The sequence below is a fragment of the Ochotona princeps genome, chromosome 27, assembly GCF_030435755.1.
Source record: "Ochotona princeps isolate mOchPri1 chromosome 27, mOchPri1.hap1, whole genome shotgun sequence".
Taxonomy (NCBI): domain Eukaryota; kingdom Metazoa; phylum Chordata; class Mammalia; order Lagomorpha; family Ochotonidae; genus Ochotona; species Ochotona princeps.
The window spans coordinates 26,902,795-26,930,085 of record NC_080858.1 but is presented as its reverse complement, the minus strand read 5'-3'; the positions used below and the strand labels follow the sequence as shown (position 1 = coordinate 26,930,085).

At 52.8% G+C, this 27,291-nt stretch overlaps 1 protein-coding gene across 1 annotated transcript; it reads left to right on the top strand.

The window, feature by feature from the left end:
* Positions 1 to 916: 916 nt before the first annotated feature.
* Positions 917 to 23,839, top strand: DBX2 (developing brain homeobox 2). Its single transcript, XM_004597883.2, has 4 exons — positions 917 to 1,713; positions 12,143 to 12,238; positions 18,309 to 18,496; positions 23,531 to 23,839. Exons 1-4 carry the CDS (start codon positions 1,356 to 1,358, stop codon positions 23,837 to 23,839), a joined length of 951 nt encoding a protein of 316 aa, XP_004597940.2. The 5' UTR covers positions 917 to 1,355.
* The last annotated feature ends 3,452 nt before the right edge of the window (positions 23,840 to 27,291 follow it).

Genomic DNA, 27,291 nt, shown 5'->3' with positions numbered 1-27,291 from the left:
TGGGCTCCAATTAGAGTCCTGGCTTTCCCACTTTCCATCCGGCTCCCTGCTATTGGCCTGGGAAAGCAGCACAAGATGGTCTAAGTTGAGGTCATCTGGCAAGTGGACCAGAGTACAGATCTTGCCCTTTCTGACTGTCAAAACAAATGAATAAATTTTTTATAGATTTATGTATTTTTATTGGAAAGTCAGATGTACAGAGGAGAGACAGAGAGGAAGATCTTCCATCCGATGATTCACTCCCCAAGCGGCCAAAACAGCTGGAGCTGAGCTGATCTGAAGCCAGGAGACTGGAGCCTCTTTCAGGGTCCCAAGGCTTTGGGCCATCCTCTACTGCTTTCCCAGGCCACAAGTAGGGAGCTGGATGGGAAGCAGGGCAGCTGGGATTAGAACCGGTGACCTTATGGGATCCTGACGCTTGTAAGGAGAGGACTTTAGCCACTAGGCAACTGCGCCGGGCCCATGAATAAATCTTTAAAAGGACACTTTTTAACGCCCACTTCTCTCTATGCTTCTTCATCTGACCAACTGCTTCTTAGCAAACTGCTTACCAAGTTAAAATCGGTGGACACGGCGGGGGAGGGGGGGAGCAAAGCGGCCGGTGCAGTCCCACGTGACCCGGCACATCCTTTAAGTCTCCCCCTGCCGCGTGTGCCCACTGCGCACGCCGGAGCTTCATCCCGGCTGTCCCCTCCAGGTCGGACCTCCCGAGAGCCTGCCTTTCCACGTGCAGGAGCCAAGGGCTCTCGCCAGCATCCTTCAGCTCTGAGATCAGGTCACCAAGCCGTGGAAACAAAGTCCTGAAAGTTCCAACTCTGCTCTCAGAGCGGAGGGACCTCATTCAGAGCGCCAACTGTTCCTTAAAAGGTGACTTCTCAGTGGGACACAGACGGCGCCTGCCACAGCAGCGTTCAGCCGCGCCGACAACAGGTGGACGCGGAGAGGGCCCAGCGCGCCCGGGTCCTCCACGCCCCTCCTTCTGCCGCGAGTCCCCGTCCTGGCCACCCTATGGACTCTCGGGGCGGACCTCATGGTTCGCCCGGCTTCGCGATCCGGCTGACATGAATGGATAGGCAAGACACACCTTCTACCCTTCTGGGAAAAAGAAAACAAACAAAAAACCCCAAACCTGCCACCGCCCGCACCCACGCTGCGAGCGGGAGAGACCCCATCTCGAGAAGCGCACCCCCGCTCTGCCAGCCCCACTCCGCCCACCCCCTCCAAAACCGCCCCCGGCCGATAAATAACGCCGTTCCCGCCCTCCCCGCGCCCTCCTCCGGCGCGCTCAGCCCTGCGGGAGACGGCGGCCCAGCGCGGCTCGGGGTCCGGGCGTGCGGCAGCCTGGGCGCCGCGCGATGCTGCCCAGCGCCGTGGCGACCCATGCCGGCGCCTACTGGGACGCGGTGGCGCCCTCGGCGCTCCTCAGCCTTCCCGCGGCGCCGGGCGTGGGCCACCTGGGCAGGAGTTTTCTGATTGAGAACTTGCTGCGCGCAGGCGGCGCTCCGATGCTCGGACAGCCGCCTCCACCGCCCCACGGCGCGGGCGCTCCCCGGGCCCTGCCCGCCAGCCCGGTCCCGCTGAAGCTGTGCCCCGCCGGGGCGCCCTACGGCCCGCGCTGGGCCTTTCCGGGGCTCAGCCCCTCCGCGGACGGCGCGAGGCTGCCGGGCCGGGCTCCGGAGGACCGAGACGGCGCCCTCCAGCCTCCAGCGCCAGGTGAGCCGCCCGCCCGTCCGAGCGGGGCCCGGCGCCTTCGGGGAGCCCCTTGAAAGGCGCCTCCTCGCCGCCTCGCACCTGTCTGCGTTGTGCTGGGGAGGGGCAGGGCTGCCGTGACCCGGGCCTTGCCGGCCCACGGGGACGACTTCCCGACGTCTGCCGCCCCCTGCCCGGGGCCGCGCACCTCAGGAGGGGCCGGCGGAGCTGTGCGCTCGGCCCTCCGTGGGCAAGAGCCCCGGGCACTGCGAACAGTGGCAGCCGCGTTGGGAGTGGCGCAGGAAGGCCGCGTGTTTTCCCCCCAAACTGAGCCAGGAAACAGCCGAGTTGACCGTCGCAGTAGGAGGTGCAGCAGCAAGGGGAGCTAAGAGCGAGGCTGCTCGGGTTTCTTTTGGCCGCCTCCCACGCGGCGAGAACCCCAGGGGAAGGTTCTCGAGATTCAAACGCAGAGAGTCTTTGGGTGATTTTTCTCTCTGTCTCTTTTTCTCGTGAGCTGTGTCCTGAGACGGTCTTGGGTCATTCTTTTAATCCTGATGAGTTTGTCTAGAATGACTAATAGATGCTTTTTCAGCAGTGTCCATTGTCCCAGCAAGCTGCCGGGTCCAATGTTTTGCTAATGGCCTCATAGTATTGAGCGTGTTGAGAAACTGTTCCGGCCTTTCAGCTGGAAGTAGTTTCCGACGGAATTGAACAGACGTGTTTGAGGGGAGCCCGGTTCCCCTGCGTGCTGGGTGGTTTGCCGTCGCGGCTCCCGTGGGAAGTTCCACAGGGCCCGGGAGCCCACGCTGGGCTGCCCACAGAGCGCGTCTGGGAAGCTTGGTGATGGTTTGTCTTTGTGGGTGCTTCAACACTGCCTCTCCAGGCTTCTTACTCTGCCTGCGAGCGCGGCTGGCTACTGATCCATGACCGCCCACCCACTCCAAACCTCAGATCTCACAGATTGAAATTAAATAGGCCGTATTTGCATCAATTGCAAGTAGCCCGGTAGCTCTCAAAAATAATTTTATAGAGCTATTCATATCATTAACTATGTTGCAATTGATACATAGATTTGCCCACCTATGTTTTCATTTGAGAAGTTATTAAAGTGTCTAAATGGAAAATTGAGTTTTAGATTAAGAGATATAAAATTTATTAAGAGGGTATAAGACACAATTAAGAAGGTATAAGAATTTATATTTCCCTTGAAGTCTATTAGTACAATATAAGTGTTTATTTTTCCTGAACTTTTCTGGCATCAGTGAAAATTTACTGTTGCTTAAGTCAGTTTTTTTTTTTTTGCCAAACAAGGATTGTTTCAGAAGATGATTTCTGTAAAGCATGTGTCTAATTTTCCAATCTAGAAAGATAGCTAGAAGAAGCCCCAACTCCTTCCGAGCCTGCTGCAGACTGTCCGGAGCCAGGTTTCTCTTCGCCTGTTCTTACAATGTAACAAAGAAGATGTAGCCTCTACCTCAGTGTGTAGAAGTACGGGATTAAGTAGGGATTAGCAACAGGTGTGGGATTCTAAGTATAAAGTGGTGGCCAGCTACGTGACCTGTTCCCTAGAAGTAGGTGAGGTGGCGATGGTGGAAGGAGCTGTCTAGAGGGCAGAAGAGGTGGGGAATCTGGGTTTTCAGAAGTGTATGTCTGACACATTGGCAAGTTGCCAGTTCTAATCCCTGAGACATTGGCCAGGAGTGGGGTCACAGGTAGAGATTCTAGCAAGTTCAACCTCTCAGTAGCCCGCTCCCCGCCCTCATGTTCAGTGTGTTCAAGCATCAGTGTAAATGTTAAATTGGACCATAGTTACTGTTCAGTGCATGGGTGAAGCAGGCAAGGCATTCCTGGCTTGTTTTCTCACCTGCCATCAAACCGAACACTTTATTCATGCTGCAGGCGTCAGATCTGATCAGAGCAATCAGCACAGTTGGAGGACAGGACTGCGGCTGCTCAGGTTTCCGGCTCTGCTCTGCTCAACAGGTTGCTTCTTTAAGCTTCTGGTGCTTGCCTGTAAAGGAGATCATTGACTTGCTGATTTTGTTTGTGTTGGAAAGTATTAAGCACCTGGGGGCCAAGGGAAGAGAAAGAGAAATGGCCCCAAGTCTTGCAGCTCCTACCTTAAGTTCTTTTCATGCCCATGGGAGACCAAGGAGGGGTTTGGGAGATCCCAGGAAGGATGCTGATTCCTGGTCCTGGCAGTTAAAGGGTTGCGGGCTGACACTTGGCAGAACCTCATCCCTGAGAACTGAGGGGAGCAGAGGGAGCAGTCCAGTGCACGTGCGGCCGCATGGCCAGCGCTGTGCAAACACAGAAGGATGCTCCTCAGGCGAGAAGGGGCCTGTTGGTTGCGGGTTCCCACATGGAGCTGCATCTGGAAATCCAGTGTCCTGGACCTGGGCAGTGTGGTAGTGGGCAGCAGAAGCTTCTGGAAGGTCACTGCCATCCTCCTTTGGAAAATGCCTTGCCGAGGCAGGATAGTCAGAGCAGGTGCTGACGTGCAAAAGGCCATGCAGTCTGAGTGCCTCATGTTCCAGGAGTGTGTGTGGTTCCCTAGTTGGCTGTGAGGCCAGTTATGTACTTCAGAGTAAATGGTACACGGCATCTTGTTTCCAAATATTTTTTCTTGCTCCGGGCTGTGTAGAAAGTGCCATAGAAAGAGGGTGCTGTCGCGTGTACTCCCCATGCCGCATGGAGGAAGGCAGGACACCTGGTGTTCCTGCAGGATGCATGAGCTAAGGGTCCTCAGGTAGAGTGAGCTGTGTGGAGGGAGGGAGACCTGTAGTCTTTGTAGCATCCCACCAGGGCTGTGTCTTGCTGCCGGTACTGCAGTGTGCGCGGGCTTCCTGTCGGCTGCCCAGCCCAGTGCCACCTTTGCTCTGTGGCTTCCCCTCCCCCTCCAAGGTCTACAGATCCCCCCCGCGAGGGAGGGACAGGCACAGTAATCCTGGGTGGAATTTGTAGATAATACTAGAACATGATTCTTGCTGTATCTCTATTTTATTTTGTTTTTCCAATCTGCTTACGTATCTTTAAGTTAGCACGTTGATAGCTTGTGTGCAGTTTGTGAGCAGTCAGCTGTGAACAAACTGCATAGTCTGCCAGTTACTGGGCAGCTGCAGAACTGACCGGCAGGCTCTTTGCTGGGTGCTGAGTGTGCCATGCCCTGTGCAGAGTCCAGCACAATGTAGCAGAGGACATGCACTGAGTGAGCGCTCAGGTCTCCTCACCGACTCCCCCAGTGCTAGAGGAACCTGAGTGTTACAGTATATTTTAGAAATATATTTTTTCCATTTATTTGAGAGGAAGAGAGGAAAGGGAAGAAAGAAGCAAGGGAGGGAGATGGGGAGGGAAAGTGGGAGGGAAAAGAAAATCTTTCATTCATGGAGTTCATTCTGCAAATGACCCCAACAGCCGAGGCTGGACCAGGCCAAACTCAAACCAGGAACTGCATCTAGGCGTCCCGGGTGGTGGTAGCAGAGCTCCGTGTGCCTGGGCTGTCCTCTGCTGCCTTTCCGGGCACGTTAACAGGAAGCTGGGTCAGAGGCAGAGCAGCCAAGACTGGGGCTGGAGCCCTGGGACGTCAGTGCTGTAGGCCATGACTTAGGCCTCTGTGCCACAGCACTGGTTCCTGGCAGCACGTATTGAAACTGTGTGCGGTTTGGTCATAAAATGGGAGTGAGCTAGCAGGCAAGCAGGAGCGTTGTAGAACTTTCCACTTAGCTTTTATTCCCGTTAGGGATTTGAGGTTATTTTAAGAGGTGCAGTGGTTTGAATGCTCAGAAATTGACCCATGGACATGTGTGGACTGAGGTGTAGGGGCTGTCATCTCAGGGCTGGGAGTCCTGGTGATGCTGTCTGTGGTGGGCAACCTAGAGGAGTCGTCAGGACCGGGTCGTGTCTGCAGAGCTGGCCTTCAGCACGACTCTGCTGTGCTTTGAACTGCACCGTCCTCTTTGGGCCACCTCCTTCCTGCTGATGTCGAGGGTGCCCGCAACTTCAGAACCCAGTGTTAAAACATCTCCCCTGGGGACTTGGTTTGTGGGCCTGGCTGCCACATTTGCCCTCTTCATCCTGGGTGAGGGGAGCCTATATGTTTGAATTATTTCCTTTTTTTCTCTTTGTACTCAATGAAAGTACGCAGTTTTAAAGTCCGCTTAACTCAGTTTTGATTCAAGTGCACCTGGAGTCTGGCAGGAACAACAGGGCGACCTTGTAAAACGGAACAGTGTGGTTTTATCTGGGCGAGCTTGTTAGACTCCTCATTTAAGACTTCATTAGATCATGTTCTGTTTTAGACTCTGGGTAAGAAATTGGAGTTTTGCCCTAACACGTAATATGCTTACCAGATCCTTGTATATTTTATTCCAGAATATTTTATTTTACTTGCAGTAATGTTTCCACTTTTAATGAAACCTCTCCCTTTCATCCTTTTAGCCTGCAGTCAGCTCTGAACTTGGCGTTGCTGAACGATTCATCACTTAGATAGTCACCCTAACCGATTGTGTCCGCTTAGGCAGCTGTGTGCTCTGAGTGTTTCAGGGCACACTCTGTGGCAGTAATGCTTGGGGCACTAAAATTCTTTCTGAAGTCAAAGATCAAAAAGCCTTCAAAACATTTTAGACTTTTCTTTTAGAAAAGGAAAAAGAAATGACAATGAAGGAAAGTGGTTTGAGTTTTTTGGTGTTTGTTGCCGGATAGTTCATTGCTTTCTTGTTCATAAAGATGTGGCAATGAGGTGGGTTTTGTCTCCTGTCTCATGTGTTCAGGCACCCTGCCATGCTGGCCTCCCGTGTTCTCAAGTGACTGTCAGCAATGCACCAGGCAGTGGTGACGTGTGTGCAAGTCCCCAGGACCACGAGAACCTGACGTCTGTCTGCTCTGATGCCATTCAAGAGGCAGGGAGTCACCCAGGGGCAGATCCAGGGCTTCCGGAGGAGGCTGCTGCAGAGCCAAGTGGGCAACTGGGTGGATGGGAAGCTGCTGTACACTTCCGTGAGCTGGTCTTGCCACATTTCTGTGCTTTTGAAGTGTAAATACAAGGTTAAGGTCTTTACATTGCTGACTGTCTAACTTCAAACCATTTCACACAACCTGCTTGGGCCTTTGCTTCTTTATTGTAAGACATGAATAGAGTCAGGGTCTGCATCTAGCTTATCACAAACTGGTGGATATATTTGAAAAGGCCTGGAAGGTACTGGAAGCAATGGTTTCAGGAGTGGTACTGTCTGAGAAATCACTCCCAAACCCAGTGGCCTAAAGTAACACTGGCACTCATCTGCAGCAGCTTGTCATCCGAGCTCAGCTGGGCAGTTCTAACTGGGATCTCACAGGGCTGCAGCTGCATGCCTGGGGAGCTGTGTCAACCCAGTGTGGCTCTCAGGGCGGGAGGGTGTGGCTAGGACCTGGCTGGGCACATGCCAGGATCCCATATGGGCACCAGTTCTAATCCCGGCAACCCTGCTTCCCATCCAGCTCCCTGCTTGTGGCCTGGGAAAGCACATGAGGATGGCCCAAAGCCTTGGGACCCTGCACTCACATGGAGACCCGGAAGAGGCTCTGGTCTCCTGGCTTCAGATCGGTACAGCTCCGGCCATTGCAGCCACTTGGGGAGTGAATCAGTGGATGGAGGATCTTCCTCTCTGTCTCTCCTCTCTGCATATCTGCCTTTCTAATAAATATAAATATAAATCTTAAAAAAAATAAAAAGTGTTTTTATTAAGCAACACAATAGTTTTCTTCACTTCTGTAGTGCTGGCCCATAGTGCAGTTCTTGGCACCTGCTGGATAAGCCAGGCGCACTTAAACAGTTGTTTGCCCTGAGTTAAAAGGATGGACTCCAACAGGTGACACTGCACTGCGTTTGTCTTCCCTTGAGCTGTGCCAGAATGCTAGGACCCTGCTTTTCTGCTCTGAAAGATCGTTCGGACAGAAGTGGCTGACTTGCGTTGTTCCCCGTGAAGGGGGCAGGCTGTGCAGCTGGATCTCCATGAACGCATGGGGTCTAGGTTGTACAGTAAGACACTTGTTAGTTCTCATGTTCAGGACCGAAGTCTTGCTTCTGGGGGCAGCACACTCCGTACGGTCTCGCCACTGGGTGCTGTTGTCAAGTCTGAAGATCTGATTTCCAGTGTCCACAGACCTGGCACTTGGGGGCCGATCAGATAATCCTTTGAGCAGGATTAATTTCCTGTTAATCCTTTTTCATTTCTTTTGACCTTTTAAGTACCTTAGTAAGGTGTTACGGGGCTTTCCCATTTCCCTCTGATTTTGCCGTGTGTGCCCCAGCTGCACAGACTGCAGGGACCCTGCAGCCTCATTAGGGGCTTTGCAGCCAGAGTCACGGTTTCACTGCTAGCATAAAGAATAGTGCTTGCGCATTATTTAGGTTTCCATTGTTCTTCTCCATCAACAAGGAAGAATGAAACCCATGAAAAACGTATGATAAGTGATTCCCTCATGTACAACAGGATTTTGAAGGTAATTTCTCGGCGTCTGGGCTTGAGCCTGCCCAGGCTGTGGGGAGTTCATATCAGGGACCATGGACTCATCAACATTGGACTGAGTCACCACTAAGCTGGCTATGAGTTCCCCATTTTCATGAAATAGTCCAAGTAATCAGAAAGCTTTTTTCTAAGAAAAGATTTATTTTATTTATTTGAAAGGTGGAGTTAGAGAGAGAGGGACCTTGCATTTGCTGCTTCACTTCCCAGTTGGCTGCAATGGATGGTTCGGGCCAGGCCGAAGCTGGGAGTCGGGAGCTGTGTGCGGTATCTCTGTGGGGTCAGGGGCTCAAGCAGTTCGACTGTCTTCAGCTGAGTTAGGACGTACGGTGCCCCAGTGTGGCGAGTTAAGATGTTTTCAGTGGACGTGTGATTTTCCTCACTGGGCTCAGGCTGCCCCATTTGAGGTCTGGATGTCTCGAGTTGTTTTGTTGGTAATGTGCAGCAGTTGGCCACAAAGACTGGTAGCCAGGCATGTTGGTGTGTATGAGCTCTGACATGCCCTGCCATGTCCTAGAGCACAGTGCTGTGCCATGGCCCCTGGCCCATGTGCGGTCTGCCCACAGGAGGGGCAATCCTGGAAGATGTATCTGTCCTCCAGGCTCTAGTCTCCATGTGAGGCCCCTGAGCCTCATAGCCGTTCTTACCCCTCACCTTTGCTAGGACAGTCAATCTGTTTCAGGGTGCCTGCTCCTTGCCTTTGGCACCAGCCAGCTCCAGGCTGGACGCATTGTGAGCCTCCCTAGTGTCTGCTTCCAGGGCCTGCTCAGGATCCTGGCCAGTGTGGAGGATGAGGAGGGGCTGCCCCTGGACAGCATTGCTGGGGTCTCTGCTTGCCTGGCGCTGAGTGAAGCCTCGTTGGCTGCTGCGTGCCGAGTGTGCTTTTAAGGACTCACACAGTTTTCAAGCGTCTGTCACTTTGTTTTCCTGAGTTTTGAGTTTCTTTGTTGCTCCTTGCTTTGAGAGAGAGCGGGCTGACTTCCTGTCACATCCCAGCGGGTCAGTGTTTGCCTTACATCCTGGTAGGCACAAGAGGGGTGGGCGACAGAAAAGGAGACACTTAAATGGAAAGGCACAGTGATTTTGCAAGAGCTAGCTTAGATCAGGTGCATTTATGGATAGCAATCAGGAATTGATTAGTCTTCTGTGTCAATATGTGTGTCACAGAAGTGATTAAAAAAAACATTTGCTTACTTATTGTAAACAGTTATAGACAGGGTTGAGGGAATCGCCCATCCACTGGTTCACTCTCCAGATGGCTACAGTGGCCAGGGCTGGGCCAGGCTGAAGCTAGGAGCTTCTTCCAGGCCTCCCACATGAGTGCAGGGGCCATCTGCTGCTGCTTTCCAGATGTGTTAGCCAGCAGCTGGATCAGACATGGAGCAGTGGAACGTGAACCAGTGTCCACAGGGATGTGGGTGTCACAGTGGTGGCATTTTTTGCTCTGCCACGATGCTGGTCTACAGAGGTGGTCTAAAACACGAAGAAACCCTATGTGACAGAAGTGAAGAGCCAGTTCTTCAGTTAAGGATAGAATTGTTACTGTGGATCCTGTTTATTATTTTTTTAGGTAATTATAACTTGCCTATATTGAGACAGTATAAAATGAGCTAGGACTGTTCAACTGCAGCGTGTTCTTGCTAAATTTCATGTTAAGGTTGACATCTGCAGACCAGTGTATTTGACACTGTCTCAAGTAAGCTGTATCGTATCCTTTCTTTTCCAATAATTAGGACCGTGCAGCTAGACCAAAGAATATTTTTTACTAAAATGGGATACTTTGCACCTTGCACCACTATTTTAATGTGTTGTTGCTGGTGTATGATTTTATTTTTAATGCACTATGTTGAGCAAAAACAAAACAAAAACAAGAAAACAAAACTGCCAAACCAATGTTTTGTTTGGTATTTCTAGGTAACAACTTTTGTGTTTAGAAATATGCTTCCATTTTTCAAAGTACTTCATAGTCATAGCAGTAATGAAAATTTAAATCTCCCTAAATTACACCATACTCTTACAGTGTGATTTAAATGCAATTCAAGAGAGAGGAGGTACCGTTTGTACGACGGTCTCATAGTCAGTGTTAGAACTGCTGGTAACCGTGCAGCAACAGTGTGGAAATTTCTCAGTTGCAGGTGAGTCTCTTTCAAACCTTTACTTAGCACACTGCAACACAGAGTTTAAGCACTATACTCTTCTAAAGCTCAGGTGTCACATGCTAAAAAATAAATTAATACTGTTTTCTGTTGTGTTATAAGAGAAAACTGCATTTATAAGCACTTGTAACCATGGGCTCTTGTAAAGTTCTCATTAGGCAGTGTACTTATTTTAGTACAGTCTTTAAAGAAAATGATGAAAATAAGCAGATGCTTATCAACTGATTGTAGCTAAGTCTGAAGTTACTGGATTCTTCCAGAAGGTGTGTAGTGACATCAGAACAACCTGTCCTTATGTCGTTGGGAAAAGGAAACGAGTGAACACAGGTGAGGAGAGTACAAACCCTTCTTTGCCGGGCATGTTGTAGATGTCCAGGTCCTGTGCCAGGGACGGTTTTCGGGCTTAGCCAGGAACAGTGGCACGCCTGATTCCTGATGGGCATTCACTCTGTAGGAGGACCCAGGAAGGCTCCCGATTCTGTTGCAGAGACTGCTGGCTCCATCACTAGGAACCTGGCGAATGTTTAGATTGTGGAATAGCGAGAGCTGCATGGTGAGAAGCCCCTGGCGCTGATGGTTCGTGCCCAGTGCCAGGCCTGCCGCACACGAAGTGCTGTCCTCGGTGATGGCCTCACTGGGCAGTTCCCGGCTGAGCTTCAAGCTGAATGAGCATTTCTGCGGTGTTTTGTTTTTTTTTTTTAAAGATTTATTTCATTACAAAGTCAGATATACTGAGAGGAGGAAAGATAGAGAGGAAGTGGAGCTGCCGGGATTAGAACCAGCGGCCATATGGGATCTAGGCGAGGACCTTAGCCGCTAGGCCACGCTGCCAAGCCCTCTGCAGTGGTTTTAATCAGAATGTCAGAACAATGTCTGACGACCACGAGACCCAAACGCGTGTCTACATGCTTTCTGGGCACCTGTGTGGGCATCCTTAGACATTCTGGAGCAGCACAGGGTGGTGGACAGAGCATGGACGGGAATTTCTGTACTACAGATATGAGTGGGGTGTTCGGGTTGACTGGACTTCCTGAGGCAAAATATGGTTCTCAAATCTCAGACACCCTTTTTGCTCGCTTGTTTTTGCTATAACCTGGAAATGTGAGCAGTGGCGTGGCATTATCTCTTTAAGAAGCGAGGCTTGAGGCCCAGTGCGATTGCTCAGTCTGCTGACCTTCGCCTGCAGGCACTGGGATCCCAAGTGTGGTCAGCTCTGTTCAGCCGTGCAACCATCTGGGGAGCGAACCAGTGGATGGGCAGTGTTTCTGTTTCTCACTCTATAAATCTGCCTTTCCAATGAATAAATAAAATCTAAAGAAATAGAAGTTAAGCTCGAGCATATAATATTGTAAGTAGAGTACACAAAGCTATGCTGTTGGATGTGTGTTCCCTAGCCATACGAGTCTGTAAACTTCATTTAGGTGAACCATTCAGGTACTCAGTGGTGCCAGCTACGGTTCAGGGCTCTGTGCCTGCATGTACCAGGCACTCTCCTTGCCATGGTACTGCCCTTGAATGAGGTGCTGTAACTCACAAGCTTTGCCTCAGTTCTGTGCCCATGCCAACCACATGGAAAATGCTACGGCAAGCCTGCCCCACATCTTGCAAATTCCATTAAATCCTTTGCCCAGCTCCTTGAAGCCCGGAGGCCACTTTGAGATGACTGACCAGAGCAGGTGCAGACAGCCTTTTCGCATAACGATCCTCACTGGGGGTGCTGAGGGGGCCGCAGTCCTGCAGTGGGAGAGTTGAGTAGCAGCTAACTGCGCCCCCCCCCGCCTGCTTCCTCCACAGTGCCTTCGAAGCCCTTCGTCATGAGTGCCCCTGCCTTCTTCTCCACGTGCTGCGGTGGGTCCTGTCGACGCCCTGTGCCCCCCGCCGCTTTTCCAAGTAAGTCTTCATGCTTCATCAGCAATGCCTGTCTGCCTCTGTGAACCGAAGCGGTAGGCTTTAGTGTCCTGGTGAGGGGTGAGGTGGGAGGACTAATTGGTGGTGTGCCGGTCACAGCAGCCCTTTCCTCTCTTCCTATCTCAGCCACGTCATTCTGAGGTGAGTTCAAGGGAGTGCAGCCTGGGCAGAGGGGCGAATGCAAGCGCCGCAACCAGGGACAGGGAGGCAAGCCAGAAGGCGCAAGCCAGAAGGCAAGCCAGAAGGTGAGGATGCGAAGCAGTCGCCCGTATGCTTCACCCCGGGGTCTGCAGAGGCCTCCAGAATTGCAGTTCCCGGGAAGCAGCCTGAGCCGTGGGAGGGTGCCTCGGTGCGCGGTGCCCAGCAGGAAGGGGTGTGCAGGAGTGCAGTAGAACGCGCCCAGCGCTGCGCTCTTCACCCACCACAGTGGCTGTTCTAGCGCAAGCTCTCTGGCTCAGGCACTGTGCCCTGACAAGTGAGAGGCAGCAAATGCTGGCGGCTAATGAGCCGCACGCAGGCCTCCCAGCAGCCCCGGAGGGGCCGGCACTTTCCCACAGGGCGCCTGACACGGCTGAGGCCCCGCTACAATGGGCAGCGGACCCGTGACCAATCGTCACTTTGGCTTGCCTCACCCACACGCGACCTCAGCGCGATTTTTCACTCCGCTGATGAACCTTAGGAGCCGGTTCACATGGAGGGGGCTTGGGCAGGGGTCAAGCCGGCCCTTTGTGTGTTTTCTCCCTGGGGGCCAGCATTCCAGGCGGCTTTCTGGATCGCATTTAAAGCACTGGACTGAAAAGCGCAGCTGTGAATGGAAGCGACCTTTATAGACTCGCCCCAGCTCATCTTCCTTAGAGCCCCCTCCACCTGCAAAGGGGCGGAGCGCTGGAGCCCAGCGGAGGAGGGCCTGGCCCTGGCACAGGCCCCGTTCTGGCTGTCACCCGGACTGAATCACCACTGTCTTGGGAGTGACCTATTAATTGTCCACTTACCAGAATGCATTGAGTGCAAACAGCAAAATAGGAGCCGTGGAGAACCCTGTTACTTGCCCTTCAAGGTGGTCTGCCAGGGGGTAATTGAAAACCACGGTGCAAATTAAGGGGACATTTATCTGTGCCGTGAGAGCATCCGGTGGAGGCTGTGGGGACAGAGAGTTAAAACCCCCGGTAGCTCCACAGTGTCTTGGGGGCACTCTGGATTCTGCCTGTGGAGTCGGAGCCCTGGAGTGGGCCTGGGGAGGCGGCCTCTGGCTTCAGAAGCGCACACTCACAGGCAGTGCCGGTCAGCTTCCCTGCAGATGGGTAAGGAATAGAAGACCCTGCTCTGGTATGGCCGCGGGGCAGCGTGTTCTGGCCGCTGATTGGGGTGCCTGCCCTGTGATGGACACCTTGGGAGCGGCAGTGACAGCTCAAGGGACAGGGTCCTTTCCACTCTGCTGGAAAGCCGGGTGGAGTTCCAGGATCCCAGCTTAATCTTGACACAGGTGGAAGCTGCGTGGCACACGTGCTCAGCCCTGGCTGTTGTGGGCGTTGGGAGAGCGAACTGGCAGATGGGAGATCTCACTCTATCTCTCTCGTTTTGCCTTGGCCTCTGAAGTCAACAAAATGTATGATTAATTAAAAATAAAGAAAAAATCCTTCTGTGGTTGGTTTGCCCCCCCCTTTCAGTTGGCATTTACAACAGTTTAGAGGTGCCTGAAGGGTGCCTTACAGTGTGAGCCATTGCAACTCGAAAATGCATTTCATTTCTTCTTTATAGTATTTGTTCGTACTGGCAGAAGAAATAATGAAATAGCATTAGGGTGTCAGTGAAGAACTTTATATAAACAATCATGATGCCAGGGCACAGTTAATAAGCTTCTCATTTGCACATTAATGCTTTTATTTGAGATATTTACTAGATTTTCTTTTTTTTATTAAGAACAATTTTTATGCTGAGGCTTTAAAATTACTTTCCATTGTACAAAAGAAGGAAAGTGAGTTAAGTTTTGGTCAAAATTAAAATTTAAAATTTGTGTAGAAACCTGTGGTGGTTTGACATCCTGGGGGCTGTTCTCCCCAGCTTGTGGAGAAGCTAGCTGGACTAGGAAAGAAAGAGCCTTCGTTATGCAGATGGGTTAATCAATCACTTGAGTGATTGAGTGATTGAGTACCAACTTGAATTTGACTTTTTGTGAGCCTCAGCCTGCTGGGCAGTCTCGGTGAGCCGGAAGCAGCGTGGCTGGTGACAAACTGCCTTGCCTTCTGGCGGGTGGGGAGGCTTGGAGGGAAACTGTTCTCCATGCTCCCCTCCCCGCCAGACCCCAGGGCACAGTGTCATTTCCCGTGGGCAGTGTCCAGGCTGCAGGGGCAGACAGCAGGGCACAGGGCGTAGCTGTGACCACCGTGGGTGCAGGCTGCCTTCCTGTGCTCCGCAGCAGAACAAGGGTGTACGCCCATGAGCACCGGTGCCTCCTGGTCTGTGTCCTTCACTGCTCTCAGCTGCGGCACCGCAGACTGTGGAATCAGGTGCAGATGGAGGCCCAGAGAGAGCAGAAACAGAGCTATCCTCAGATTTACTCCCCAAGTAGCTGTCGGCTACTAGAGCTGGGTTGATCCAAAGCCAGGAGCCAGAAACCTAAAGCTTCCTCCGGGTCTCGCATGTGGGTACAGGTGCTCTCCTCCGCGGTTCTCTGGGCACACTATTAGGGAGCTGGATCAGGAGTGAAGCAGCCAGTGCCGGAACTGGTGCCCACGTTGAGATGCCAGTGCCACGGTGAAGGACTAATTACTATGCCACCATTGCACTGGCCCCTGCAGGCAGTTTTTAAAAATACGGATTCAGTGTCCATGTTGGAATCTTCCAGTGGGGAGGAAGCTGTGCTCCCCTGTGGTCGTTATGTCTGTGTGGCAAGCTGAGCTGTAGGCCCCGAGGCCTCAGAACTGAAGGGAGGGGTGCTCCTACATGATTACCATTTGGTCGGCCAGAAAGAGCCTTGCCAGGAGCCGAGCCCGGAAGACAGTGGTGTCCAAGTGGCTGGCTGTGTTCCAGGCAGGCAGCGAGGGGCAGTGAGGGGCGGTGGCCCTGGTGTGGCTGGCGGGATGAAGCATGGGGATTGTGGGGGCCGCAGGCTGGGCTGGGGAATGCTATGAGGTGTGGGAAACTTTAGTCATGCAGCCCTGGTGAACTTGACATGAAATCTAAGTCAGCTGCTTGTTCAGGGAGGATGGGTGGAGCCGCAGAGCAGGAGAGTGTCAGCCTCCTGTAGGTGTGGGGAGCGGCCTGGGCCTTTAGCACAGCTGGTCCAGCAGGAGGGCCACCCTGGGGGCCACGCCGGGGCCTGTTTCTGAGGCCTGCTTGATGCAGCATGTTGTACAGACTTGGGTGAAGACCTTGTGAAGAGCCAGGCAGCCCAGGGTCTGTGGAACCCGTCAGGAAATTGAAGGAAATTGCATGTGCTTCGCCTGGAGGAGGCAGATGGTAGGAACGTGAGTGAATAAACGCAGTGCGGCTCTCCAGTGTGGCATGGGGACCTGGGAGCTCAGCAGGGGACAGGAACTGTGCACTCCATGCCTTGGTGGTGCCCAGTGGTGTGAGGTCTTTAGGCGCCCCTCACTCTCCCTTGTGCTCCCTGGCCGTGCCCTGTTGGTGCCGGGCAGTGTGAGGTCTCTATGCCCGCCTGACTCTCCTGTGTGCTCCCTGGCCGTGCCCTGGCAGTGTCGGATGGTACAAGGTCTCTAGGCGCCCCCCCCCCCCATCTCCGCTGTGCTCCCTGGCGGTGCTGGGTGGTGCGAGATCTCTAGGCACCCCTGAATCTCCTGTGTGCTTCCCGGCCATGCCGGGCAGTGTGAAGTAGTGGCCCCACTGGCCCCACACCTATCTCCACTTACTTCGCTGTCCCTCCGGCCTGCTTGTTGTTCCCCAGGCCGTGGCTGGGGCTGTGGTCTGTCTGGGTCCTCACCTCCTGGGTACCTCCATGGCTTCTCCGGCTGTTCTGGATGCCCTGCGTGGTGGTCTTGGGCACTCACTTTCCTGAACAGGGTTGCCTGAGGTCACTTCAGAACAGCCTGGATTCATCCCTGCTTGTCGTCCCTCCGTGACAGCTCAGGGCCCTGCACGGTGAGTCCCCACTTCTGAGAAGCAACCCTAACGTTTGCCTGTTTTTGTTAGGAAATAAAACGATGATTAAAATTTAATCATGGGAAGTGTTTGTCCATCGTACAACAATTTATTTTGCTTATTTTTACTTTTTTGATTCTTATTAATTTTAATTTTTATTGGAAAGTCAGATATACAGAGAGGAGGAGAAATAGAGAAGAAGATTTTCTGTCCGATGATTCACTCCCCAAGTGAGTGCAACGGCTGGTGCTGTGCCAGTCCGGGGCCAAGAGCCAGGAACCACCTCTGGGTCTCCACGCGGGTGCAGGAACCCAACCTTTGGGCCGTCCTCGACTACTTTCCCAGGCCACAAGCAGGGAGCTGGATGGGAAGTGGAGCTGCCGGGATTAGAACCGGTGCCCATATGGGATCCTGGCGTGTTTAAAGAGAGAACTTTAACCGCTATGCTATTGCGCCGGGCCCTGAGTCTTATTAATTTTTTTTTCTGGCATTTTTGCTTTGCTGTGAGCATGGCCATGATCTTATGTGTCATGCTTTAAAAAGCGGTGACATGTGGCTGCTGCAGATCAATTCATGGCTTCATGTATATCTGCTTAGCAACTGACTTGATTCTAGAAATTGGGTTTTAATAGCAAAACAGAAGATTTAGTAGAAAGAAAGAAGTTAGGTGTGAGCCAGGACATGTATAGTAAAACTGTTCACGTTTCAAGAACAAGCTCCAATTGCTGCCTTCAAGCACTGGCGTCCCGTGTGGATGCTGGTTCGAGTCCCGGCTGCTCCGCTTCAGCTCTAGCTCCCTGCTTCGGTCCTTGGAAAGCAGAGGAGGATGGCCCACGTGTTGGGCCACTGCAGCCACGTGAGAGACTGGGAAGAAGCTCCTGGATTCTGGCTTTGGGCTGACCCAGTCCTGGCCGGCAGACGGAAGAGCTCTCCCTAATTCCGACTTGGCCGGAAGGGTTTGGGTAAGATGCTGGGCAGTGTAACTGCGTGCCACATCCCCAAGTTCAGGGTTGGTGCCTGCCTCTGGTTCTCAACTCCAGCTTCCTGTTTATGCTCACTGTGGGAGGCAGCGGCTGAGTGAGCCTGCCACCCGTTGGGGGCCCTTGGCTGCCGCGGTTGTTTGAGGAGTTAAACAGTAGATGAGAGCACTTGATCTTTGCCCCTCCTCCCTGAATCTTTAGGTAATAAAGAAAAAACATCACACTGTTAAGTATTCTCGCTGTTGTCTGACCTTCGTAACTGTCATTCATAATGATTCTTTGAAATTTTACTAAGTGGCTTATTTCCATGTACATTTCCTTACATTTTGGGTTTTTTTTTTTTTAATTTTTACAGTTTTTTTTTTTATTTGACATGAAGGGGAGACCGAGTGAGTGACACGGGCCTGACACCCCCAGAGTATGGTGACTAGTCTTGGGGTGATGCAGGAAGGCCACTGAGACAAAGCTCTGTCTGTCCCCGGAGCCTGCAGCCAGCGTCCTCTGGAACGCAGATCTGACCTGCTGGCCTGCACAAGCTGAGCCCTGCATCCTGTGCCCAGTTCAGGTCCCTTATCCCCTGCCCCTGAATGTGCCCCTTTAGGTAGGCTGCATCACCTGGGGGTGCTGGCCCACTAGATTACAGGTGAATGGGGCGATGGCACACTTCTGTCTTATTTCTCCACCTACTATGGTGAGCAAGGGGCCTGCCATTGGTAAGCAGTCAGAGTTTGCAAACAACAAGAACAAAACACGTTGAGTGAATCATTCCAGGAAGAGTTGGTGATAACGATGTGCTCACATCACTGGCTGTGTGTTGAGTGCTCTGTGACCGTGGATGCTGTCTTGGCACGCCAGGTTGTGGGTGGAGCTGAGGGGCAGGCGGGCCAGTAGTGGCAGCTGCAGTCTGCCCTGGGGTCAGCAGACTGGCCTCTCTCCTCTGACACTGCCTGGCTTCTGCTTCCACCCCGCCCCAGGAGAGGAGAGTGTACTGCCGCTCCTGACGCAGGAAACCAGCTCCAAAGCCCGCAGGGGCATCCTGCGAAGAGCTGTCTTCTCTGAGGACCAGAGGAAGGTGCTGGAGAAGATGTTCCAGAAGCAGAAATACATCAGCAAAGCTGACCGGAGGAAGCTGGCTGCCACCTTGGGGCTGAAGGAGTCGCAGGTGTGGCCAGGAGGGGAAGCATGGGCTGCGTGGTGGCTGCAGGAGTGCCGGGAGGCAGCTGGCTTGGTGTGCACTGGATCCCGGCATCCTGGGTGCCTTGCGCGCTGGCCCAGAGGTGCGGTGGAAGGATGGGGCGGATTTGCGGGTGCGCTTCCTGTCGGGAAATGGGTGTGTTTGCGGACAGGTTTTTGCTTCTTTTTCATATTTGAAGAAAAAAGCTAAGATGCAGCATTGTTTGCATATGTTCTCTGCTCCTGTTCAGAGGCAAACAACCCTTCCCAAAGCAGGGGCTGCTTTCCAGCCTGGAGTCCAAGCATGGCATACACACTGTGGGATGGACTGGGTCAAGTGCCCGGATGCTTTCTGAGCTCTAAGTGATGTTTTTCCATGGTGTCTAATTTCTATGAACTTAAAAAAAGTGTTTGAAAGGCAGGGAGACAGAGCTCTCCTTCCTGCTGGTTCTCTTTCCAAATGCCTGCAGGAGCCAAGGCTGGGCCAGGGTGTGGTCAGGAGCTGGAGCTGCCCGGGCCTTCCACAGGCGCAGCAGCAGCCCGGACACTTGGCCATCATCTGGCTGGTTCGAGGCAGCTGGGGTAAGCAGGGGAGCTAGGACTCTCTGTGTCCCCTCTGGCGTCTGAAGGCCTGGCCTTCTGCAAACTTTTTAAAGACCCTTGATTTTTGTGGGGTTCATTTTTTTTGTGCAAAAATTAGCTTATCTTTTAGTTCTATTTCCCAGAGCATATTTGAAGTCCGTTTGTGTTGCATGTAAAGGTGACTACTTGTAAGTAATTCACACTGAAAAACATTCTTCAAATGACCATAATAGCCAGAGCTGGGCCATTCCGAAGCCAGGAACCAGGAGCTTCTCCCAGGTCTCCCATGTGGGTGCAGGGACCCAAGGACTTGGCTACTGTCATCCATTGCCTTCCTGGTGTGCTACCAGGAAGGTGGATTGGAAGTGGAACAGCCATGATTTGAAAAGGTGCCCACATGGGACACTAGAGCTGCAGATGATGGCTTTACCTGCTTTGCCCCAGCGCCAAGCTCTCTGCTATTCTGTTATGTATGAGCTGATGAGTGTGTGTGTGTGTGTGTTTGCAGTAGCAGATCATCTCATACACCTGCATGGTGCTTGCCATTGTGTGCATGTGTTCTAAGCTGGGCTCTCACACAGACCCTATGAGCTGCCTTTGCTCACCTCTGTTGCCAGTCGGGGAACTAGGATCTGGCACTGTTTGTACCTGGATAAACGGGTCATCCTGCACAGCTGTTCAGAAAGCAGCACACCGAAGCTCCTGCCCTCACTGCTCTTTGCAGAGTCCTGACGACGCTCAGTGGCTGGCCTGTTCTCCTGCCACTCTGTGCTTGTTCTTCATGTAGTTTCTTTTAGGGGGCATAAAGTTGGTGTGACCTGTCCTGTGGTCTGTGGCAGCTGCTCTCTGCTGCGTGACATCGTTGCTTTGCTGTGTGATGTCATTGCTTCACTGCATGATGTCATTGCTTCGCTGCATGACGTCGTTGTTTTGCTGCGTGTTGTCATTGCTTTGCTGTGTGATGTCATTGCTTTGCAGCGTGATGTCATTGCTTTGCTGCATGATGTCATTGGTTTGCTGTGTGATGTCATTGCTTCACTGCATGATGGCGTAGCTCTTCCGCCTTCACTGGTTAAGTGTCGAGGACACCTGTGTCTATCATACTAATGTGGCCACCCTTAGCTTGATGTAACTTCCATTCTTGATCATTACATATCTTCCTGCACTTGGAAGTGTTTTTGCAAACCAAAGAGCTAGGTGTGGGATTTCTATGAAGCTGCACACGCCTGGGCTCAGTGCAGTAGCCTAGCACATGCCAGGATCCCATATGGGCGCCAGTTCTAATTGCAGAGGCCCTGCTTCCCATTCAGCTTCCTGCTTGTGGCCTGGGAAAGCACATGAGGACAGCCCAAAGCCTTGGGACCCTGCACCTGCATGGGAGACCCAGAAGAAACTCCTGGCTTTGGATTGGCTCAACTCCGGCTATTGCAGCCATTTGGGGAGTGAATCAATGGACGGAAGATCTTCCTCTCTGTCTCTCTTCCTTTCTGTATATCTGACTGACTTCCCAATAATAGCAATAGTGATAGTAATAATAATAATAATAAAAAAAGATACACATGCCTTTTTAAAAACTACTCTTATTTGATAAAGAGCTGGAGTGCCCTGACTGCTGGAACTGAGAAGCTGAACCAGGGAGTTGGGCGCCTGTTCCACATGTGCCCCTTGGACAACAGGGACCTAGCTCTGCCAGAGTCCCTACCACCTCCCAGGGTGCATGTTGGAATTTCTGACAGCCGGGGCCCGACCCAGGCACTCCAGTGTGCAATGCTGGCTGCTCTGCTGCTGGGGAAGTTGCCCCACACATTCTCAATCGGACAGATAAAAAAAATTCTGTCCCCTGTATAATATTGTACCAAGGCAGATGCTGATGCAACTTTCCTGTTATTAATAAATAGTCACTTCCTGAAGATACTGTGCCATCTATCATTTTCAGTCACCAACCTCATGGTGGTGGTTTCATTATTCTTAGTTTCAGTTTCCCTGATTAACAGAACTCGCAAGGCTGTTGGCTTTCCCAGCCTTTTGCAGCCTGTGAATGTAGCTATCACTTTTGACTGGGATATCGTGGTCAGTAAAATTGTCTTGTTCGGTTGCCAACTCCTCTCAGAGTTGGGGTGTTTAACGTAGAAGATACAGTTTGCCATCTTCAGATTTTTACGTGTTCAGTGCCTTGCGTACATGCACATGGTTGTGACGCTATCAGTGTCATCCATCTCCAGAGTTGTCTGTCCTCTGAAACCGTGGCTGGTTGTCCGTTGAGGAGTTCACCTCCTCTGCTCTCTGGGAGTTGGGCCCCGTTTGTGTTCCTGGGGCTGCTTTGTTCCACGCAGCATCACACTGAGTTGTACTCTTGGATGCACCGCCTCGTGCTGTGTGCCCACTGCCCTGGACACTTGGCTGCTGGCACTTCTTCCCTGCTGAGACCATCAGTGCAGCAAATGCCAGGGATCCACTCTCCCTCTGAGTTCCTGCTTGCAGTTCTTTTGGCGGCAGCAGAAGGCTTTTGCATGGGGCTGCAGCCGATTAATTTGACCAGAAATTTCTCACTATCAGGTGGTCAACTGTCTTGCTTTTGGCCCACTCTTTAGAAAACCCCCTCTTGTGGAGATTTTGGATGTTTTTAAGTTTAGCTGTTGAGTCTGTCTAATTGCTTCCCTGGCTTTGGCTGCTTGTGTATCGATGCCCACATGTGCGCATTTGTCTCTGTGCTATTAGTCATGGGAAACTTCTCTCATGGCTCTCATCACTTGAGGATATCTCTAGGTAGGCAGGAAAGCAAGGAAAAGAAGGGAATGATGACTGTGCTGGGAAGGCCAGAACCACCAATGAGAGAGCATGCTCCTCTCCCTGAAAACAATTTGGAACTCTGGGTTGCTGCCAGCAATGCCCTGGCCTGCGCCTGTCCCTCTGGTGAGAAGCTTCATTCACGACCTTGTGCCCAGGATCACTGTCATCTCCTTTGTGGGGGTTGGTTTCTGTGCCCCCCCCCTTCAACACTGCCAATCAAATTGAAGGAATAAAGAAACTATTGTGCAGATCTTCAAAGACCACCTGAGAGAGAGAGACATCTAGGGTCAACACACCTAAATCTGAATTATTCCCTTTGTGTTTTTTTTTTTTTTCACATAGGAAGGTACTACATGGTTGGGGTGAGAGTGTGGTGGAGCGGAGAGGAGCAGGGGAGGTCAGCCTCCCTCCAATGTCCACAAGCCATGGGTGGAGCCTTCCCAGGCACAGTGGACCACACTATGGATAAAGAGGAGCTCAGGGGAGTGTGAAGAATCAGGGAGCAGCAGCCCACGTACTTGTCACCTAATCCCCGCAGTTTTCTATGGGCCCTGATTATTGTAGTTTGACGGATCCTGGGAGCGATCATGACTTGGAATTGTTGTAAAGCCTGCTGTGTGTTAAACCTCTGTGCAGTCTACCCTTCCTGTAGGCTTGGAAGCTCTTGCCCACATCTGCTGCGGGCTGCAAACTGGGCCCTTGAGTTGGGCAGATGTGGGTCTGGGCTGGATGCGGCCGGATGCCTGGCCAGTGACCTGAGCACAGTGTCCTGGTGTCAGGCAGCTCCCACAAGGGTGAGATCAGAAAGTTCACCCTGCCCAGCATGTGGCCGCGATGACACCTGGGCACAGCGTCTCGGAGTGAACAGTTCCCAAGAGGTTTGCTGTACCCCAGAGCAGCGAGCAAGTGGCCTAGCAGCAGAGAGGCCCTGTCCCCAGTGGAGTGCTTGGGCTCAGTCCCCATCTCTAGCTTGCTGGCCCAGGGAAGCAGTGAGGATGGCTCGGGTAATGCAGTGCCTGCCATGCACATTGGGCACCTGGCTTGAGCTCCAGGCCAGCTGCTGCTGTGGCTGTCTGGGGAGGAAGCAGTGGATGGAAGATCTCTGTCTGTATGCCTGTCTGTCTCTGCTCCTTGTCTCAAATAAATGAAAGCATTCATAATTGAGCTAAATCAGTTTTGAAGGATGTCAGACCTTCAGGTGTGTGGGGATGTTTTGTTTTAAGCCGTTGCTCAGATGCTGGAACAGACACAAAGGCTGCGAGGCTGACTTCCTGTGTCCTGTGGGGCTGGTGCTGTGGCGTAGTGGTCAGCATCTCACAGCTGCACTTGTGACTCAGCTCCCTGCGAATGTGCCTGGGAAAGCAGTGGGAGGTGGCCTGAGTGATTGGGGTCCTACGCCGTGGGGGACACCTGGATGAAGTTCTCTGGCCTTCTGACTTTGGACTGGCCAAGCCCTGGCTGTTGCAGCTGTCTGCGGAGTAAATTAGCAAATGAAAGATCTCTGTCTCTCTCCCTCTGCTACTAAATAAATGTATCTGAAAAAAAAAAAAAGTGTTCTGTAGAGGGGATGGTAAAAGCCAGTGCAGTGGGAAATGCCCTGGAGAACTTACTGGGAATGAGTGACCTTTCTGTCCGATCATGTTGCCAACAGGTGAAAATTTGGTTTCAGAACAGAAGAATGAAGTGGCGGAATTCCAAAGAGAAGGAGGTGCTCTCCACCAGATGTGTGCAGGACGCTGGACTTCGGGAGGACAGCCTGGTACCACCCACACTGGCTTTCCCGACTCCGTGTACCCCGCTGTGGGGCCGCCCCCAGCAGTGCTCCCCCCAGGCTGCCAAGAGACTGCTTGGGGAGCACATAGGGGCGCCCCCGCAGGACGCAAGTTCCCTGCGCAACACGGCATGCTTGTGTGTACAGGACAAGGCTGGACACGAGGGTGCTCTGGCTGGGGTCATCTGAGTGGGCTGTCCACTTGCCTGTGTGCATCCTCGCCAGGGCCCACCTTAACGCCTTCTGGGACGCCTGGACTAACGCCTTAGCAAACCTGCCCCACTCCTCTCCTGCTAGACCCTGGGCTCCAGAGGATCAGGGAAGTGTGAGGAGGGAGTTGGTGGCTGCTGCAGTCCCTGCTCCCAGCCTGTGTCTGCAGGCAGACCTCCATGTGTGCAGAAGCATCCTTTAAAGTACCTGAGTAGGAATTAGTTCAGGAGAAATTAGTCCAGGCTTGCACTGAGCGATTTCCTTTACGTGAGGGAAACAAGCTGCTGACAGATGTCATTGATCTTTCAGTCTAGCGTAAAGGTTGCATAAAGGACGTGGGTGAACGTTGTTTTCTGCTTCCTCATCGTGTCCAGCTGCAAGTGAACTGTAGCAACTCCTTCGGCAGTCGTAGCCTGGTGAGCCACCGGCAGACACACCTCTGAACAGAACTGCCCGAAGTGAGCCGCAGACCGCTGGGAAGAGGTGCTGAAGGTGGTCTTCGTGTCCTGGGTCAGGCTGCGATGGAGGGACGCGGACATGTGCTGGGATGGCCGGGGCCAGGTGCGCAAAGGCATGAAGTCAGCTGTTTTTGAGGTGACTGTGTGGATCCCACAGAACACCTGCAGCCTGTCACGGCGTGAGGCTCCAGGCTGCTGCCGTCCGGTAGCTCCTGTGCCACGCAGCCTGTCACCGTGTGAGGCTCCAGGCTGCTGCCGTCCGGTGGCTCCTGTGCCACGCAGCCTGTCACCGTGTGAGGCTCCAGGCTGCTGCCGTCCGGTGGCTCCTGGCCACGCAGCCTGTTACGGCGTGAGGCTCCAGGCTGCTGCCGTCTGGTGGCTCCTGGCCACGCAGCCTGTCACGGCGTGAGGCTCCAGGCTGCTCTCCCATAGTTTCATTCCCACCCAGACGTCAGGACAGTGCGTGCAGGCACTCACAGTGGTTTCCGTCTGCGAGTCTAGCTGCAGACTGAATTTTCCACTTAACTGGAGTGTGTTCCAGATTAGCTCAGCCTTCTGCATCGGCAAACACCACAGATACGGTATGCTTTACTACGCAGAAATAGTATTTTTGTCAAGTGGCATTTCTGGTAACAATTTGTTCAAGTTAGTCCAGAGATTTTTTACTCCTGCTCCAAGAAAAAATCATACTGAACTTTGAGATAAATGAAGCAGAAAACCAATGAGGTGGCTCTGAATGGTGTTGTCACAGATCTGTAAAGAGACAAGAGGAGTAGCTGCGTGCTGTTCTGTTAGCGAGCCACGTCACGATGGCAGCTTCTGTGGGCTCAGCTCTCCCGCTCAGCAGCAGGTTTCTCTCCCACAGTCTCTTTCCTGGGAGAGGTGGAGACTTTGGCTCCGGAAGGGCTTGCAGGAACCTTAGAATGGGGGCACAGGCCACACTTGGGATGCCCACATGACTGGTCATGGGCCGCATGTGCGTGCCCCTTCTGTCTTCCGTTGTCCTCGGCGGCCCAGACAGGCAGGGAGTGTGACTAAGCACAGCCGCCTCCTGGGCGAATCTCTCGTCTTTTCTTAGCTTGTGCTCCTCTGGCCCACTGGCCTGACTCCCGTGTGCACCCCGTTCTCTGGGTGGTCGCCCCGCGGTGTCTGTGTGGTTTGCTTGCCGTGCAGGTTCTGCTCTTACAAGTACTGGGTCTGTGGGAGTCTGAGGACAGAAGCGTTGGGACTTTGAGGGAAGAAACTGAAATGAGTCTTCAACTGATAAGAAGGGGAAGAGGAAACAGTGAGCGCCTCCCCCCTCCAGCTTCTGGAAGCAGGGCTAGCCCAGGAGGCAGCCCAGAGAGGGGAGGCCTCGGGCTGTGCCTCTGAGCTTGTTGCCTGTGGCACCTGCAGCTTCCTGCACCCTCTCCCCTGCCCAGACCTCCTCCTTCAGCATTGGAGCATCAGCTCTGGAAAGCCCTGTTCTGGCCTCTGGACAGAGGGCAGGAAGAGGAGCATGGGCTGGCCCAGGCACCCACTTGCCGTATCCTGTGCTGCCCGGGATAGGAGCTGGGGAGTCGGGAGCAAATCTTGGGGTGCCTCCTAGATACCCCATGTCTGGTCTGCAGCGAGAGGTTCTCACGCTCCGGCTGAGCAAAGCAAGCAGGTTCCCTGAGCTGTGCATCCCCCTCAGGCCCAAGGCTCTCAAAAGGAGTTTGAGAAGATTGGAGACTTGCGTTCTTCCCAGTGTGATCCTGGCTCTTCCGCCTTCTCTGTCTCATGGCAGCACTACCCGGGTAAGTGGGGGAAAGGGAAGGCGAACACACACCAGTGGGGCCTCCAGGTGGTGCGGGGTGTGGCTCTAGGGAGTTTTGTAGAGTTTTTGTCACTTGCAAACCACTTCTGAAACAAGCCCTACCCTACAGACCTCGTGCTCGTCCCACTAAGAGGGCACACTGGAAAATATGGCCAACAGTACAGTTCCTGTGGAGACGGCCCAATCAGCGTGTCTATGACAAAGGTGGAGGCATTTTTGAATGTGTGTATGTGTCAGTATGTCTGCGCCAATTTGGATCATAGTTTATAGCCAGTTCGTCCGTATTTTTTCCACTCTGCTTATACACATACCTTGACCCCACATTATGAAGGACTACTGGAAGCTCTTTCTGATGGCCGTTTCAGTCCATTCCACATCTTCACTTGACATGGATGGGATGTGGCAGCCTGCTCCGTGGCTCCCGTGAAGCTGGTTGGAGTGCATTCGGTTCTTGCCTAACCCAAGGCAGTGAATGCACTTGAACTTCAGCCCAGCAACCAGTGTGTAGTGTGGAGCCATTCTCCAGCTTTGTCTCACGGTGCCCCTCCCAAATTCTTGCTTCTGGCAGCAAGGGGCATAAAAGGGGTCAGGGGCAAGCAGCTTGAGGGGCTCTGGCATCTGTCCCTACTCCAAGGACCCAGTCACTCAGGATGCTTGGCCCAAGCCTCGCTACCTGCTGGATTCTCTCTGGGTTGCTCATGTGACAGAAGTGAAGGGAGTGTAACTGTGGCGTCAGAACAGACTAAGGCTCCAAGGCATCAGGGAAGCGTTAGTGGTGTTGGAACTCAGAGCAGAATTGCCAAGTCCTTGTTGAAAACCGAAAAGTGAGTCATGTCAGATTTGAGTAAAGTGCAGTGAAATAATTAGTTTGTACCAGATAGCTGACCTGGTGACCATGAATGGTGTCAGCCAGATGCTGATAACCATTGCAGCTCCAGGCAGTGGAAATGCCACGTCTCGTGGCCAGCGGGGGTGGTCCCCTGGCTCAGGGAGCTGCTGCTGTGTGGCTGATGCGCCCTGTTCCCGGGCTCCTCTGTCCTGGGACTCCACCTTGCTCCACATGCTTGTGTTCCCCGTGTCCCTCTGCCTGTCTCCCACAAAGACAGCTGCCACCGGGTTTGGATTCCACTTCCAGCCCAGGAGTGCTATGCCTCAAGGTCTGTAATGCATTGCAC